Here is an 18,554-nt window from a genome sequence, read left to right as displayed (position 1 = left end):
GCCACCTGAGGAAAACTAGTGGTTTATTTTCTAAGTAGGGCACCTCCCCTTATACTCACTAACGTTTTAAGAAAGTTCAAATCTTTTCTACCCAGATCACAAAATATCTCTGGGTACATGACACAGAATAGATTCTTTTTGTTCTTTCTCCTTTATACAGAGTTAAGTTTTCAGACAGCTGCTTTATAGCTTTATTGTCACCTTTTAGCCTGATTATCTGACAGTGTTAATTTAGACTTCATAGCTATTGACTAAAGCAAGTGCCTTGTACAAAGACAATGGCAAAATGGGCAAGGAGACTTTCTTTAATAAGTCCCAAATAAATAGCTTTGGTAAAAGTGTCTACTTGCTATGACAAAATACCATAGGTTCCTCAAAATAGCTTGATTTTTTAAAAAGTTGGTAGGCAAATTCAGCGTTGTCTTTAAACTGCTACTGACCTCTCATTCTCCTTTGTCTGGACTCCTCAGGGAAAATAAACCATTTTCGTTAGCACATATTCTCAGTGAACAAGCCTGATACCTTGGGTAATACAAAATAATGGAACGTTTGTGTGTGCATTGTAGTGAATAATTGATTTAGAATATATATCATTCAGAATATATGTAACTGTTAGCAATAATGAGGAGGGACATGGCTTTACTTTTGGTCTTCTAAATGAGAAAAATATTGTAGAAAACTATGATCCAAGAACGATGTTACTTTATTTCTTCTACATTTTCATGGAACAAATTACTCATTTAAATACTGACTCAAGATTCTATTTTTTTGCAGTAACTGTCATAAAATACTAGTGAGCAGACTCATTGTTAAATGGTAATACTCATGGCCTGTCAGTCACCCATTAGCATGATTGAATTAGCATTCATGTGATAATTACCATGAATTGTCTATTTCTACCATCCTGTTTTCTCCCAGCACCAAGCATTGGGGATATCACAGAGATTTTGTGAAGTCACAGAGAAAGGCAGAAGACAGACAAATAAACAAATTGAGCTTCCTACCACCTCCACTACCACAGTATTGGCAAGAGCATCTTGAATAAATATGACAACGATGATGATGATAGCTAATATTTATTGAATAATTATTCTTTGCCAGGCATTATTCAATTGTTTTGCATATACTATCTCATTTACTGCCTCCACCCACCCTATAAAGTATGCGCTATTATTAAAACCATTCCACAGAGGATAAAACTGAGACTTAGAGACATGATGTAAGTTGCCCAGGATCACGCAACTACTGAGTAGCAGAGCTAGAATTCAAACCCAGATAATCTGAATTTAAAATCCATATGCTTAACAGTTTAACTCTACTCCAGAGTGTCTCAACCTCAGCATTGTTGACACACATGACCGGGTAATCCTTGCTGTCAGGGCTGCCCTGTGGAATGGTAAGATGCTTAGCAGCTTAGCGGTATCCCCGGCCTCTGCCCACTACATTACAGTAGCACCTTTTCTCCCTTGCTTTCCACCTCCAGTTGTGGCAGCCAAAAAGTCTCCAGACATTGTCAAATGCCCTCTAGGGGGCAAAATTTCTTCCCCATCCATGCTGAAAACCACTGTTCCACTCTAACCTCTCTTTATCTGATTATAAAACCTCATGTCATTAAATAACTTTTAGAAATATAATTTTAATGGCTGTGATAAATGTTATTGAATATTAAATTAGTGCTACACTTAAAATATTACTTTTGATTATTTAATAAAGAAAAAATTATATTTGAAAACTTAAAGCAATCAGGTTCTTTGAGATCTACCCCTTTGGTGTATATAAGATATAAAGGTAAGCTCTGTCAATAAAATAATAAGCCAGAGGTGATTTATATTGCAAAGACTGTTAACTTCATTCTATAAAATGTGTCACCATTTTTTACTCAGCCTACTTCTGAAGATAAAATGAAGGAGACTTGTGTCAGTAAGAAATCTCTTTAATAGTGAAAGAGTTTATTTGGTTACTGTATACAGACATAGCCTAAGTCAACAATCAAATAAAACATAACTGCATGCATATATTTCTGAAAATGAAAATAAATTAATTACTGACATTTTTAAAACTTCAGAATTCTATTATTTTTCTAAAATATCTAATAAATCAAAATTTACTAACACTTTGGTTTTATTTTTGCTCCTTTTAAAATATATGCTTAGATATATACTTAAAGGATGTATTTTTACTATTTCTACCAATATCATTGACTAAATGCTTAAGTGCCTACTGCTATGTTAGCTACTTAAAAAAAATATAAAAATTAAGGTCTGCATTGCTGAGGAAGTTATTTAAAAACAACTCAGACATACACAAAAGCCCTAAGAATAAGAAAAGAGAGTGTAAAACAACTGGTATTTTGTATAATTCATATTAAAGTAAAACACACACACATACACATACCAAAGTTAGGGAAGATAGTAAAATTCATTTAATAGGCATGTTCCATATAACCATTTTGTTACAAATTTTGCATTTTCCACATGAAAAAAATCACAGTAGGCACATACTAGAAGCAAAATATGTCAGACAAAAATATCCTAAAGATGTTTCTGTTATCAAACTTTTACAATTTTTCCAAGACGTTTTTGAGGTTTGGGAAAAAGTCTGGGGCATTTTTGGCAAAAAACAAACACACTCTATCCATGTGAGTTTTGACTATTGTTCTTTCTCACCAAAAATGTCCACAATTTTCTACAAATTTCATGAAGTTTTAAATCAATCATGTTTGATTTACATTTACCAAGAATGATTTGCCCATCACCATAAAAATTGAATTAAAAATACATCAGGCTAAATAAATCCAAAAGAGAACAGTGAATTTTTTTGGGTTTACAGACAGTGGTATGCATTTCCGTGATCATGTATTATTCTTAACCTTTTCCTTCAGTGCGATTTGGAAGTAACCTGCCTTTTAATAGCTTACATTGGACATCATCATTGCAATCAAAGTGAGTAGCATCACAACACAATTATCTAATATACACATGCTGCTTAGGGCTGCAATGTTACCACAGTTACCACCAGATTAAATGTCTCAGGAAAACAGAACCACTAAGTCTTTCAACATGCGGAAATTCAGCACTCTTGATAGATTATAAGCCTTCATTTTTCTTCATTTTGAGGCTTTTCCAATTGGTCTTGTGTGGTTTTTTCATCTTTCTCTTTTGCATCTGAAAAAAAAATTTCCATTCATATGTGGAATATATTGAAATTTATTTTGTATTATGTTAGAATAAAACCATTGGTTTTTCCTTTGTCCACTGTCCATATTTTGCCCTCAATTCAGATATGGAAACTATACAAAGAAGAGCGATATGAGTAGGTTTGGGAATCTACCTTCTCCTGATCAACTTTCTCCTATTCTACAGAGTTATTAAGTGCCAGACAGTCTTCTAGGGTATTCTCAGAGCCTCCATTTACAGATTACTAAAATGAAACACAAGCAGGTAAAGTGACTTGTCCAAAGTCAGAGACTAGTGAGTGACAGTCACAACTTGAGCTTGGGCCAACTGACTCCGTGGTGTATGTCCTTAGCCAATTCCCTATGCAGGATTGCACTCTCCCCAGCTTCTTCACACTTTCTACTCCCTTTGCTCTTTCTTAGGAGACAACCTCACTTTCTACTTCATAGGAAAAAAAAATAATCAAAGTTATCAGACAGGAGTTCCCTCAACTTCCTGCCATTAAATATCTAAAACTGCCTGTGATCTGTGCTTATTCTTTCTGCCTTCCCTCTTTTTACAATGGAAGATGCACTTGTGAGCACTGGCTATGTAATTTGTTGGTGCCCAGTGCAAAATGAAAATGCAGTACGCTTGTTCAAAAATAATGAAAAATTTCAAGACAGCAAGAATAGAACATTAAACCAAATGCAAGTCTCTTCTAATCAAGGAGCCCTATGCAACCACCCTGGTTGCACAATTTTGGAGCTGGCTCCTGGTGTTACTCCTGCTATGCAGTTTAATACCTTCATGATCCCCCATCCTATTCATTTTTGCTTCATCAAGAGGCTGACTCTAATAATCATCTGCGCTCTTCATTTTACCTGACTTTCCCTTTCTCCTGGCTCCTTTGTTCCCGCAAGTCACTACTGTCTTTAAACTAACAAAGACCCTCTTTCAACTGTAAGTCTTCCACATACTATCTTCTCTTTCATCCTTTAAAAGATATCCCTCTTTTGTTGTCTCCATTTTTAAGTGAAACTATTTAGGTCTACTACTCCTGCAAAACTGCTCCTACCAAGTCATCAATGGTATCTTTGAAATCTGATGGACTCTATTCAGTTCTTCAACTCTCATTCATCAAATATTTATTAAGCATGTACTACGTACAAGGCAATGAACAAAACATGAATCCCGGCTCTCAAGGAAAATCTGATGAGAAATATGGACAATAAACAAAATAAATGAAATGTGTGGTCAATAAGAAGTAAAAAGGGCTAATGAAGACATTAAAACAGGAGTGGAAAATAGAAAATTTCAAGAAGTCTTGTGGCCTGAAGGATGCAATTCTAGACAGAGTTAGCTGGGAATGCCTCACTGAGAAGGGGACATTTGAGTAAAGGCCTGAAAAGGTGAAGAAGAATTCTATATAGATAGTGGGGAGAAGAGCATTCCAAGCACAGAGAAAAGCAAAGCCAAAGACAATAATATGCAGGAAGGATTTGCAAGCGGGACAGTGGTAGAGAAAATTGGAATAGAAAATGGAGTCATAGAGGTACCAAAAAAACTAGATCCTGTGAGTGAAAAATGGCAGATTTATGGACCAATTTTGAAAGTAGAGCTGACAGTATTCACTGATAGATGGGATGGAGAATACAAGAAAAAGAGGGGAGAAAAGGATGATTCCAATATGTTTAGCAATGATTTTGTTAACTGGAAGTATGAATTGCCACTCAGAGATGGGAAAATGCAGAAAGAGCTGTTGTCAGGAGACTATCTGGAGTTCGCTTTTATACCCATTAAGTTTGAGATTCCCATTAGATATCCAAGCGGAGACGCCAATTAGGCAATTAGTATATGAGTGTGCAGTTCAGGGGAGCTCCAGCTTGGAGACAAAAATTTGTAAGTCACCAAAAGCACAATCATTATCCCAACGAAATCAGATTACATCACAAGTGAGGGAGTGTTGATAGAGATGATGTCCAAAGACTGAATTCTGATAACCTCCAATTTATTTAGAGTCAGGGGAGATGAGGAAAGAAAAGCTGAAGGAGGAGCAGCCAGGGAAGCAGGAAGAAAACCAGATGAGTGGAGTGTCCGGAAAGCCAAGGGAAGAGAAACGTTACAGGAAAGAGTGACAATCATCTGTGACTAAGAGATCGTGCAAGAGGATGGCTAAGAATGAACCACTGGTGTTAGCAGAAATGATGTCATTTGTGATCTTGAAATAGCAGTGGGGTGATGTGGTGAGGTGAAAATCTTATTAGGGTGAGAGAAAGAATGGTACGCAGAAGATTTGGAGCCACAGAAGCAGATAACTCTGTCAAGGAGTTTTGTTACAAAACAGAAATGGAGAACTAGGACAGTAGCTGGAGGAGAATTGGGATCAAGGGAGAATTTGCACCCTAATAATCATAATTGGTTGCCTTCTAATTAACATGGCAGGTGCTTAATAAGTGTTTATTGAAAGAAATCCCTTAGAAAAATAAGCTTGGTAGAAAATGGTACTCTATAACCATATGAAATACAAAACACTAAATTATTTGCACAGTAATTGAAGCTGCACTTGCCACCACTGATTCTAAGCAAGCTACACACAAAGCTTTATAGCTTTCAGAGAAGAGTTGTTATATCTGCTATCTCTAAGTTGGTCTAATGAGCAGAAGATGATATGAAGTCCCCTTAAGTTGTTATCTTTCTGTGAAATGAACTAGGAACTCAAGATAATAATTAGATGAAAACTAACAGGATATCATTTGTTGTCAATCTAGTATCTTGCTCAGGATTATTAACTAAAATATAAAACATGATTCCAAATACCTCTTATAGTCTCATTTTTTGCTTTGTAATGTGAAAGTGTTTAGAAATACATTCAAAGATGATTGCAGATAAAAAGAAACAATAATCTGCTCAAGAGGTTATGATTGCTGTCAACTTTGTATTGTGATGTTAATGAAAGGAAAACATTTTGTATTGTGATGTTAATGAAAGGAAAATGATTTTTCATATATTATGTGCTTCCTAGTTAACATTGCTGTTATTCTTCAACCTTCTGCATATGTCAAGTGCTTTCAATGTAATCGAATATATTTTCAATATATTCTTCCAACATAATTTCTCTGAGAGTGCAACATCAAACTTCCCTTTCAAGCCTGTTACTGTCATTTCAAATGTGAATAAGCTATTTTGAACTGTTACTTATCTCACTTTTTTGATCATAATAAGAACTCTTGGGAAAGCAAGAAAATGTTGAGTTCTAGATTATCTGGCTTGGTTCTTCTGTTCTCTAGAAGCCTAGCTTGGAAAAACATTTCTCATATATCTATATAGGTAGTAACATGTTACTTTATATAAATATTACGTTGAGATCCTTATTATATATCTTTTAGGTAACATACCACTTTAACTGTTTACTAAATTAGGCTTTTCATTAATATACGTTTAATATAAATCAGATATGATAGTCTATTTTTTTACATTTCCTATTTCCATCCTTGTGTTCTGCTCTTCTTTGTATCAACTGCCTTTTCTACTCCTTGTCACATTTTTAGAGTGCCTCCCAGAACAATAATTCTGCGAGATGCTTCTTCAGAGATGGCCAAATAAATGAGAGAAAAAAATGTTGCATGTTCTATTTTTCGAAGGGTGTAGACACACTATTACTTTAAAGTCTCTGTAACAAAGGCTCTGAGAAGTCCTTGTCTAAAAAGGAAACATTCCGAGAAGTGTAAAAAGCCAATTATGTTGAAACCAGCAATTCCAAACTTATTTGACTACAGCACCCTTTTTTTCTGGGTGACACATTAACACCCAAAATAATTTCTGTGAAACATTTATAGAGAAAAATTGGCATAATGGGAAAGATGAAGGCTTTGGAACCAGACATTCTATTATCACTTAATTTTTGTGAGCTTGGGCAAGTCACTTAACCTGTTTGGGGTTAGTTATGGTAACATCTATATATCAAAAGAGTGGAGGACTTCTAAGGCTCCGTCTTTCCTTCTCATATTCTGTGGTTCCATTTGTACTGAAAAGGTAATCTACTCATGTGGCTTGTCAGGTATGGGATAATTTCATTTGCACTGTTTTCTCCTCAATCATATAAAATATGTTTTGAAAATATACACTCAAGGCCAGGCGCAGTGGCTCATGCCTGTAACCCCAGCACTTTGGGAGGCCAAGGCAGGTGGATCACCTGAAGTCAGGAGTTTGAGACCAGCCTGCCCAACGTGGTGAAACCCCGTTTCTACTAAAAATACAAATATTAGCGGCGTGTGGTGGTGGGCACCTGTAATCCCAGCTACTCAGGAGGCTGAGACAGGAGAATCGCTTGAAACCAGGAGGCAGAGGTTGAAGTGAACCAAGATGACGCCATTGCACTCCATCCTGGGAGACAAGAGTGAAACTCCGTCTCAAAAAAAAAAAAAATACACTCAAATATTCAAAAATGTATATCTCAGAATCTTTTTCCGTCTGATCCACCAGACCTATATATCAAATCACTTCATTGACTTGTCCATTTAGATGTCTCGTAGGCATCCTGAAGACAAAAATTTTCACTCCTCCAACTCTTAAAATTGCCCATCCTCTAGGCTAACCCTTCTCGGTGTATGGCATCAGCACCTGCCTGACTGCTCTAGGAGTTATCCTCCAATTCTCTTCCTCATCTCTGCCACATCCAATTCATCAGCAAGTCCTATTGATTCTGCCTATAAAACATATCCCAAATCCACTGATCTTTCTCCATCCCAGGATGCCACCCTCTGTCACCTCCTGTTCATATGTCATCAAGTATCATTGACCTTTTTATCATGGTTATCAATTTATAAGGGATAGATTAAGACAGATTATGAACTGGGCAAATCTCAGGTTAATTTCATGCAGCATGCAAGACACTTGAAATCCTAGATTTCCTGCCACTTAGGCATATTTATTAAAAAAATTAAAAATAAAAACAAAAGAGGATAGATCTGAGGGAAATCTGCAGATCTTCCTCACCTCAAAATTTGTATGTTTAAGTGAATAAATTATTGAAACCATAACATCTGAGACAGACTCCCGCTTTCAGTTTTCATTAGCAACTGGAAACCATTCATTTTAAAATTCATAATAACATCTATGCTTAGCTAATGAGAAAAAAATAAGCCTTCAAACTGCTTACTTGTGACTTTGTTAATAAAATATTATCTATGTCATCTACCTATGTAAGCCTATATCCTTTTGTGTATTTTTTCTACTCTTTAATTTTTCATTGAAAAATAAAAATTATATATATTTATGTTGTTGTGCAACATGATGTTTTGATACATGCATACATTGTGGAGTGGCTAAATCAAGCTAATTAACATATCCATTACCTCACATACTTTGTGTGTGTGTGTGTGTGTGTGTGTGTGTGTATGTGTGGTGGGAACACTCAAAATCTACTCACTTGGCAATCTTCATGTATACAATACATTGTTATTAACTATAGTCATCATGTTGCTACAATAGATCCCCTGAACTTACTTCTCCTGTCTAATTGTAATTTTATCTCTTTTGACCATCATTTTCCTAATTTTCCTGGTAGCTACCATTCTACTCTCTGATTCTAGCAGTTTGTCTCTTTCAGATTCCATGAATAAGATCATGTGGTATTTACCTTTCTGTGCCTGGCCTATTTCACTTTACAACTTGCCTTCACCCTTTTGTGTAATCTTTAGCATCTGGTGTTATTTGTAAATTCATTTTTAACATTTTCAGTTTCTTAATTGATGCCTTTGACTTTATTTCAAAATGATATGAAGAAAAATATAAAAACAGGAACATATTCTTTCAGATCCTAGTCTCTCTAGTGACCAAAATAAAATGGAGAACACTGCTGACTCTCCCACAGTGTATTTGCTCTCTTTTGCTTGATTAAGTAATGTCAGTAAACATTAAGGTTTTGTGTGTGTTGAAGGTGTATAAAATTTAATTACAGTTTTTACACGAACAAGTAATTGCCTTCTCTACTTCACTAGTTTAGAATGGACTCTTGAACAGCAACGTCATGTTCCTATGGTCATATTACATTTTCAAACTTAAAAGGCCAAAAACATTACATATATGTTTATTTCTTTCTTCCCTTATCTTTTCCTTCTTTTCATTCTTCTTATAATATTTTACGTTGATGTGTATGCTTTTTTACTCTCACCTATAGTGTTGCATATGAGAAATAGTGGCCTTTGGAAAAAGATGAGGTAATCATGGAACTGCAGGATCTGGTCACAGCTCCTGGCCTACAAGGATATAACTATTTCATAGAGAATGAACCAGGAACATTTGCAACTTTACCAGGTAGTAAATAATCTCCTGAAGCAAAGAACCAAGAGCCTTCTTCTTGGGCTCCCGGGAATGGGTTAGATGCAAGCGGCTTCTGGTTCTCACTTGCTTCATTGTCACCAAGAATAAATTCCCAAACATACACTAGAGTCCACCTGAGAGTCTAAAATGGGGCACAAAACGTGAGTATTTTGCTAATGGCTTGGAACTAAAATGATCTTTATCTCTCTGAGTGTATTTTTTAACTTTGATTCAGGGTTTTGTTTTGTTTTTTTAAGTCTCCATGAGGGTTTTTAAATGAAAGGCACCTTTTAACACTTTATTTAAAGTATCCTTATACTTTCATATAAAGTATCACCTTTTATACAAAAATTCTGTTGAAAGAATCTCATCTCTACTTGATAGTAAACTTCTTCCTAGATTTGAAAATTAAAGGGCTTATAGCACACTACAGTGAAGCAGAAGCTTCCAAAGTGATTTGTCAATGGATGGCAGAAGAAAAATTATTTTATTTATGAATACTTCTTAATAAAATTGAAAGCTCATTGAGAGAAAGATCATATTTGTCCACCTTTGTATTCCCAATTACTAGCTTTGTGCATGACTATACACATGCAATGAATAAATAAAACTTCAGTTTCCACATACACAGCATAAGACAAAAAGATGAAATATTCTACTTTGGAAAAGGCTGAACATCTACTAAGCCTTAAACAAAAGCTGAGAGGTTTAAGTAAACAAATAAGGAAACTGAGCACTTTTAACTAGATAAAAGAAAGACTGTCCAGAGAAAAGGCTTGGTTAAGAAGGGACAAGTGCTGTTAATTGTAAGAGGATTTTGAGTATTACCTTCCTTCACGGAGAGAGCCTCCAGTTTGAGGGGCAAATCTGAGGTTCCGTCTGTGGCAGCTGAACTCTGGATGTCTGGTAAGGCATTCCGGCGGCCTGCCCTTGCTGAAGATGCAAAATTGGCGACCCCAGACTCCACATCAGTCATTTTTGATGAATCTGTCCTCATAGCAACATCTACAAATAGAATGTGCATATGAAGAAGATGAACCTATTCAGAGCTAAATGTTCACCACAGTGGTTGAAAGGCATGGCTAGATCAAAAACACAACAGGCTTGAGAATCTAATCATTGATCACAACCTTCATCAATGTCTACTGTTACGGTCCTGCAGCATCCATTTGCACATTTGCTGAATAGAGCAGGAAGCCCTCAGTGTGAGCCAGATTGCTAAAAATAACCCCTGAGCCGAATGAGCCACTTGGATGCTTAAGGGTGCAGTAATCCCTTGCCTTTTGTTCTGCTTTTCTGTGGATGGATCAGCCAAACTAGGGCTTGGAAGGAAATGAAAACTGACTTTTTTGACCACTCCTGTAGAGACTCTGCCTGCCAGTATTTGCTTGTGGTGGTTGTTCAGGCTGAAACCAAATAACTATAATTTGTAGAGACCAAACAAAACACTCTTTTCCTACTTCTTAGAAATAAGAAATTCCACTTTATCTCAAAAGCTTTTTCCCTAGAGAGCACTAAATATTTTGATCTGTTCTAGTCTGAGACCTAATTTTCGATAGACTCATGGTAATGGTTGGAAGAGTAGGACCTATTTTAGGTTTTTTTACCTTCAGGTTGACATGGTAATTACTAGTTCTTTCCTAAGCACCCTTTATCTCCCTAGCAATTGTCTCTCTCTAAGAAAGAATTCTCAAGAGATCATTCACTATAAAGGGAGGAAGGTAACAGTTATTGCTTACTCTAAAACTGACCTTTTTATTATGTTTTGGAATGAATCTCTCCTGAGAAGTCAACTCTGAATAGCATCTCGAAAGCAGAAGCATTGTATTGAAAAGCTATCTAATGCTAGCCTCTCAGCTAGGCCTGAGAGTACAGACGTATGGTATACTTTCCATCTTTAGGGAACTTGCACTCTCAAAAGGGAGAGAAAATATATGCCTGCAAAGATAGACACCCTAACACAGAATGCACTAAGTATCGACCGAAGGATGGAGATGCTCATCTGTGATACCTAAAAAGGGCAGAAATATGTAAACCTTGGGCTACACAGAACAAATTCAACTTTTCATGGTAGTTGGAGGGAGTAACTTCAATTCAGGAAATGCTAAACACTAAATGGCATAGTCACAAAACATGGTGCATTTGACATTAGAAACACAATATTTTTGGTTCATAGAATGCAAGAAATGCAAATTGAGCTTAGCATGGTCCTTAGGAGTCCAGGAATAGTTTGGAATTGCCCAAAAAAGAGTCATTCTATTAATTCCATAGATATTATTGTCTTTCCAGGAATCATGGGAAATTTGAGAACAGAGCTATGTTTTGAGATACAATTTTGGAATCCATTAGACTCTTAACTGCTTGGTATTTGGCAACTGTGGAGAATGTATAGATATCTTAGAGTACTGTAAAGAGCACTAGACTATTGGTCAAAAAGAATATGCTCCATTATAGACTTGGAAGGTGATATTGTTCAATCCATTTAATTTCTCTGAGTCACAGTTCCTCCCCTATATAACGGGCATAGCAATTAGCCTATGGATTCACAGGATGCTTGTGAAGCAATAATGAGATAAAGAATAAATGAACTCTTCGTAACTATAAGGTATATGTCTGATTGTTGGCATCATTGTTCATATCTCACTAAATGTTCTTTATTCTACCACCTTCTTATGTATCCCATTTAATCCTAACAAAAAGTATTTTCCTATTGGGAAGACCTCTTGCATTTTCCAAGAGGAAAACCAGCATTTTTATTCAATACTACATGAACATTTTTATATTACATTAGTTAAACCTCCCAATAATCCCATGAGGTACTGAAGTATGACCCTTGCTTTGTGGAGGTGGAAACTGGGGGTCAGAGAGGTTAAGCAACTCATTTAAAGTTGCACAGCTGCTAAGTCAGCACTCAGGCATGCAAATCAATTTCAGTTCATTCTGAAAGCAACACGAAATGTATTATCACAAAATTATCTCTTCAAATCCCCATAATGCACATAGTTAACCATCTAAAGCTACTTTAGATTCTGCCTTTATTATTTTTATATAGAGAAAACAGGGGGAAAAATGTGTGTATATACATATATATCTAAAAGTTTGTTAAAGTTCATATATATGTGTATGTATATATATATATAAAATACCTGAGTGATGAAATAATCTCTCTCTCTCTTCATATATATATATATACAACTGATGCACATAATTGGTTCCCTGTCTTTTCACAGTGTTCTTCTCTAGTTTGAATGTTTGGTTATCTTGTGAGCCCTCCCATGGTACCTTAATTTCAGTTAGATCTCTTCTCAACAGCTTGTGAGAAGTGGCTAGTTTGGAAGTAGACCCCATTTTCTGGCCTCCACTCTGTCCTCCACCAATTCACTTCACATCAGAAACCACTATGGCTGCAAGTATCTCTTCCTGTGTAACTGCAAAGAAGTTAACTCTGCTGGTCTTAAAGTAACAGCTCCATGAATAACTGAATTCTTACTTGCCTGATAGTCTAAAACCTTAAAATTAAATGTAATAATAGCTTTTAAAATGTTAAGATATGCGATCTTAAATATTTAAATAAATGCTATATATTTTATATAAAATAAAATAGGTAAACTTCTTCAGCAAGATGGGACATTTTAAACGAATATTGAGTTGAAATTTGTATATTGAAAGAGAAATTCCTTTTTTTTTAAATATTTTTTTTTTGGCTCAGCGTGGTGGCTCATGCCTGTAATCCCAGCACTTTGGGAGGCCAAGGTGAGCAGATCATGAGGCCAGAAGTTTGAGACCAGCCTGGCCAAGATGGTGAAACCCTGTCTCTACTAAAAAATAAAATAATAGTCAGGCATGGTGGCTCACACCTGTGATCCCAGCTACTCAGGAGGCTAAGGCAGGAGGATCATTTGAACCCAGGAGCAGAGGCTGCAGTGGGCCAAGATTGCACCACTGCACTCCAGCCTGGGTGATAGAGCAAGACATGTGAAAGTTTGTTATGGCTCCCTCTCCCTCTCCCGTCTCCCTCTCCCGTCTCCCTCTCCCTCTCCCGTCTCCCTCTCCCTCTCCCTCTCCCATCTCCCTCTCCCTCTCCCGTCTCCCTCTCCCGTCTCCCTCTCCCTCTCCCGTCTCCCTCTCCCTCTCCCGTCTCCCTCTCCCTCTCCCGTCTCCCTCTCCCTCTCCCTCTCCCGTCTCCCTCTCCCGTCTCCCTCTCCCTCTCCTTTCCACGGTCTCCCTCTCATGCCGGGCCAAAGGTGGACTGTACTGCTGCCATCTCGGCTCGCTGCAGCCTCCCTGCCTGATTCTCCTGCCTCAGCCTGCCGAGTGCCTGCGATTGCAGGTGCGAGTTGCCACGCCTGACTGGTTTTCGTGTTTTTTTGGTGGGGACGGGGTTTCGCTGTGTTGGCCGGAATGGTCTCCAGCTCCTAGCCGCGAGTGATCCGCCAGCCTCGGCCTCCCGAGGTGCCGGGATTGCAGACGGAGTCTCATTCACTCAGTGCTCAATGGTGCCCAGGCTGGAGTGCAGTGGCGTGATCTCGGCTCGCTATGGCCTCCACCTCCCAGCCGCCTGCCTTGGCCCCCCAAAGTGCGGAGATTGCAGCCTCTGCCCGGCCGCCACCCCGTCTGGGAAGTGAGGAGCGTCTCTGCCTGGCTGCCCATCGTCTGGAATGTGAGGAGCCCCTCTGCCTGGCTGCCCAGTCTGGAAAGTGAGGAGCGTCTCTGCCCAGCCGCCATCCCACCTGGGAAGTGAGGAGCGCCTTGTCCCGGCCGCCATCCCATCTAGGAAGTGAGGAGCGTCTCTGCCCGGCAGCCCATCGTCTGAGATGTGGGGAGCGCCTCTGCCCCGCCGCCCCGTCTGGGATGTGAGGAGCGCCTCGGCCCGGCCGTGACCCCGTCTGGGAGGTGAGGAGCGTCTCTGCCCGGCTGCCCCGTCTGAGAAGTGAGGAGACCCTCCGCCTGGCAACCGCCCCGTCTGAGAAGTGAGGAGCCCCTCCGCCTGGCTGCCACCCCATCTGGGAAGTGAGGAGCGTCTCCGCCCGGCAGCCACCCCGTCCGGGAGGGAGGTGGGGGTCAGCCCCCCGCCCGGCCAGCCGACCCGTCCGGGAGGGAGGTGGGGGGCTCAGCCCCCCGTCCAGCCAGCTGCCCCATCCGGGAGGTGAGGGGCGCCTCTGCCCGGCCACCCCTACTGGGAAGTGAGGAGCCCCTCTGCCCGGCCAGCCGCCCCGTCTGGGAGGGAGGTGGGGGGCTCAGCCCCCCGCCCGGCCAGCCGCTCCGTCCGGGAGGGAGGTGGGGGGGTCAGCGCCCCCTCCCAGCCAGCCGCCCCGTCCGGGAGGGAGGTGGGGGGGTCAGCCCCCCGCCCGGCCAGCCGCCCCATCCGGGAGGGAGGTGGGGGGGTCAGCCCCCCGCCCGGCCAGCCACCCCGTCCGGGAGGGAGATGGGGGGTCAGCCCCCCGCCTGGCCAGCCACCCGGTCCGGGAGCTGAGGGGCGCCTCTGCCCGGCCGCCCCTACTGGGAAGTGAGGAGCCCCTCTGCCCAGCCAGGAGCCCCTCTGCCCAGCCAGCCGCCCCGTCCGGGAGGGAGGTGGGGGGGTCAGCCCCCCACCCGGCCAGCCGCTCCGTCCGGGAGGGAGGTGGGGGGGTCAGCCCCCCGCCCGGCCAGCCGCCCCATCCAGGAGGGAGGTGGGGGGCTCAGCCCCCCGCCCGGCCAGCCGCCCCGTCCGGGAGGTGAGGGGCGCCTCTGCCCGGCCGCCCCTACTGGGAAGTGAGGAGCCCCTCTGCCTGGCCAGCCGCTCCGTCCGGGAGGGAGGTGGGGGGGGTCAGCGCCCCCTCCCGGCCAGCCGCCCCGTCCGGGAGGGAGGTGGGGGGGTCAGCCCCCCGCCCGGCCAGCCGCCCCATCCGGGAGGGAGGTGGGGGGCTCAGCCCCACGCCCGGCCAGCCGCCCCATCCGGGAGGGAGATGGGGGGGTCAGCCCCCCACCTGGCCAGCCACCCGGTCCGGGAGCTGAGGGGCGCCTCTGCCCGGCCGCCCCTACTGGGAAGTGAGGAGCCCAGCTGCCCGGCCACCACCCCATCTGGGAGGTGTACCCAACAGCTCATTGAGAATGGGCCATGATGACGATGGTGGTTTTCCGGACTAGAAAGGGGGGCAAGGTGGGGAGAAGATTGAGAAATCGGATGGTTGCCGTGTCTGTGTAGAAAGAAGTAGACATGGGAGACTTTTCATTTTGTTCTGTACTAAGAAAAATTCTTCTGCCTTGGGATCCTGTTGATCTATGACCTTACCCCCAACCCTGTGCTCTCTGAAACATGTGCTGTGTCCACTCAGGGTTAAAAGGATTAAGGGCGGTGCAAGACGTGCTTTGTTAAACAGATGCTTGAAGGCAGCATGCTCGTTAAGAGTCATCACCACTCCCTAATCTCAAGTACCCAGGGACACAAACACTCTGCCTAGGAAAACCAGAGACCTTTGTTCACTTGTTTGTCTGCTGACCTTCCCTCCACTAGTGTCCTATGACCCTGCCAAATCCCCCTCTGTGAGAAACACCCAAGAATGATCAATAAAAATAAAATTAAATTAAAAAAAAAAAAAAAAGAAAGTTTGTTACGTAGGTAAACTTGTGTCATGGGGATTTGTTGTACAGATTATTTCATCACCCAGATATTAAGCCCAATACCCAATAGTTATCTTTTCTGCAGCTCTCCCACCTCCCACCCTCCACCCTCAAGTGAACCCCAATGTCTGTTGTTAAAAAAGAACTTCTAAAAAGTGGCCCTTGGAGTGGGCCGTCAGCATGGAAAAAGAAATTCTGGGTTTCACGTTTATTTCAAGATTATTTTGCTGCTAGCTGACTGCTATTTTGGAAGTTTTTCCTTTTGCCTTTATATTATTATTTCAGATAGAGGCTTTCTAATTAGTCCTTTTTGTAGATCGATGCTGGAAAATAAAAGAATCACAAAACTATCTAAAAGTTTGTTAAAGTTATATTCATTAACTACTATTTTAAGATCGAAAACAGAAGTGGCCATATAGGGAGGCTAAGTAACAAAACTGTTTTACTTCGGGGCTGTACTTGGCTGTGGCAAACTCACATTTGGCACAATCTTCCTTTCAGTCTGCCACTGATATTGACTGACCAAGATGTCATGCTTCACCACAGGCAGACCGAATAGCTAACCCCACCCAGCCTCACAGCGATGTAGGAAGATGGCACTTTCTACAGAGAAAAGCTATTTTCCTGACCAAATGTGTCAATGGCCTAGAAATTGGTGGCAGGAATATTTGAATCCACAAGGTGACTCTTAGTTGGGCTCTTTAAACTCCAAAGCAAAGAGATTTATTGTACCACTGGAGACAACCTGAAAGCCCAAAAAGAAAAAAAGTATCTGAATAAGCTATGTAATTATGTTATGGAATGTTATACCACAATGTTAAAGAATGTATTAGATCCACTGACACACTGTGAAATAAAGCAAGTTTAAAACTTAATATTTATAGGGGGAAAAGGGGAGAGCATTATGAATGCAATGTAACCTCAACTTTATACAAATAATAAAAATTCTAGCTGGGAATGGAAGGTAGGACAAGGAAAATATTAACCTTTTTCTCTACCTCTTTACATATTTTGACTTTTACTAATGAGCATATATATTACCTTTGTAATTTAAAAGAATTGAAACATCCACCTGGAAAAATTATAAACAGATATTCTAGCACAGAAAGGCTCTAAAAGTAACATTTTGAAAATTTAACCAAATGATAGCATATCGTTAAGTGAAAGCTTCTCCTTCCCCCAGTAGCCATCTCTCATTTGTCTGTTGTTAGTTTTCTATACAACACCGATTGCACATGCTTGGTTTTTTTAAAAGGGGCGATATACATATAGAAAAGAGACAATTGCTCTCTTCAAATGGCTTGTGATAATTATAATATATAGCCCACAGAAAGATGAGGAAATACTGCAGAGAAAAATGACAGATTAACTTGAGGGTCTTTTCATTTTCTGGGCTTCAATAGCTAATTATGTTATGTTTGCTAACCAAGGCAGCTGACTCACTAGCAACTCTTCCTCTTTCTCTTCTATAGAATTAACAAAGGACTCTAGATGAGTGCTGCTTTGTCAACTGTGGCTGCTTACAGGAGCTGGAACCATTTAGACATTTGGAGATTTCACAAAAGTCCTTGCAATCCCACAGCAAGGTAACGCAATTTATGTTGCCTGAGACACACTTCTATCTCTATTGAAAATATACAATTTTCAGGCTGCTTGAGAAAAAACTATTACACAGTCATATATATATTTATATATGTATATACACACATGCCAGCATCTTTACAGTCTCTGAAATATTGAGAATGCAACACCAGCACTACTCAAGAGGACGAGATGTTCAAGATAAATGGAGCACTAAAGGCATATTAAAAAATCACCAGTCAGAACCCAGTGGGCCCCGAAGAGCCTGCTAAGAAAAAGAGGATGTTAGTATGTTAGAAGCATAATTATAAACAAACAGAAGTTTTGCAAACTGTTTCCTACCCACAACAGGTCCATTTTCTTAACTCAAACACATTATTTTCTCAAGCTTCCTTACTTGAAGCCAAGATTGCAAAATGGTAGATCCATTCTTTTCTCATCTCCAGATGCATATCACTCACCCTATCTTCCACAGTGAAACCATTGCTCATTTTATACCTAAGACTTCAAATAAACTTCTTGCCCACTAAATTAGTTCCCTGGAGGTATGAGTCAGACTTTCTGAAAAAACACAAAATAACAAAGAAGTAAAAACATGCATTTTGGAAAAAATGTCAGTGCTTTTCCTGACCAAAGACTAAGAGAGAAGGAGAGACTGACAAATGGACAGACTGACACTGGTCTCCCCTGATAACCAAATGTCTTATCTGCCTCTCTCCAGCTCTCAGTATCCTAATCCCTTATGCTACATGTTTTCAGTTCTCTGCCTACGAATTATTTATTTCATATAATTTTCTGTTTTGAAACATACGAACCTCTTCCAAAAAAGGTGAAAGAACTAGAATTACTTCTTTATGTGCCAACAAAAACAGATCATTATTTATTCATCCAGTC

The 18,554-nt window shown here is 40.5% G+C and overlaps 1 protein-coding gene across 19 annotated transcripts in view; it reads right to left on the bottom strand.

The window, feature by feature from the left end:
• Positions 1-2,399: 2,399 nt before the first annotated feature.
• PKIB (cAMP-dependent protein kinase inhibitor beta) overlaps positions 2,400-18,554 on the bottom strand; it is a 256,176-nt gene continuing 240,021 nt past the window's right edge. For 18 of the 19 annotated variants that reach the window (XM_063813403.1, XM_063813407.1, XM_016956243.4 and 15 more), the window contains 2 exons: positions 10,308-10,484; positions 2,400-3,164 (listed from right to left, as the gene is read on the bottom strand). In XM_063813403.1, coding sequence (XP_063669473.1) covers positions 3,097-3,164; positions 10,308-10,484 — 245 coding nt within the window. In that variant the 3' untranslated portion in view covers positions 2,400-3,096. Of the gene's footprint in view, positions 3,165-10,307; positions 10,485-10,609; positions 10,692-18,554 lie in introns of those variants that run through there. The other variant, XM_003311458.6, reaches the window with a different exon arrangement.

Source organism: Pan troglodytes, chromosome 5, assembly GCF_028858775.2.
Source record: "Pan troglodytes isolate AG18354 chromosome 5, NHGRI_mPanTro3-v2.0_pri, whole genome shotgun sequence".
Classification (NCBI taxonomy): domain Eukaryota; kingdom Metazoa; phylum Chordata; class Mammalia; order Primates; family Hominidae; genus Pan; species Pan troglodytes.
Note: the sequence above shows the minus strand (reverse complement) of the source record. Positions and strands in the feature narration are given on the sequence as shown.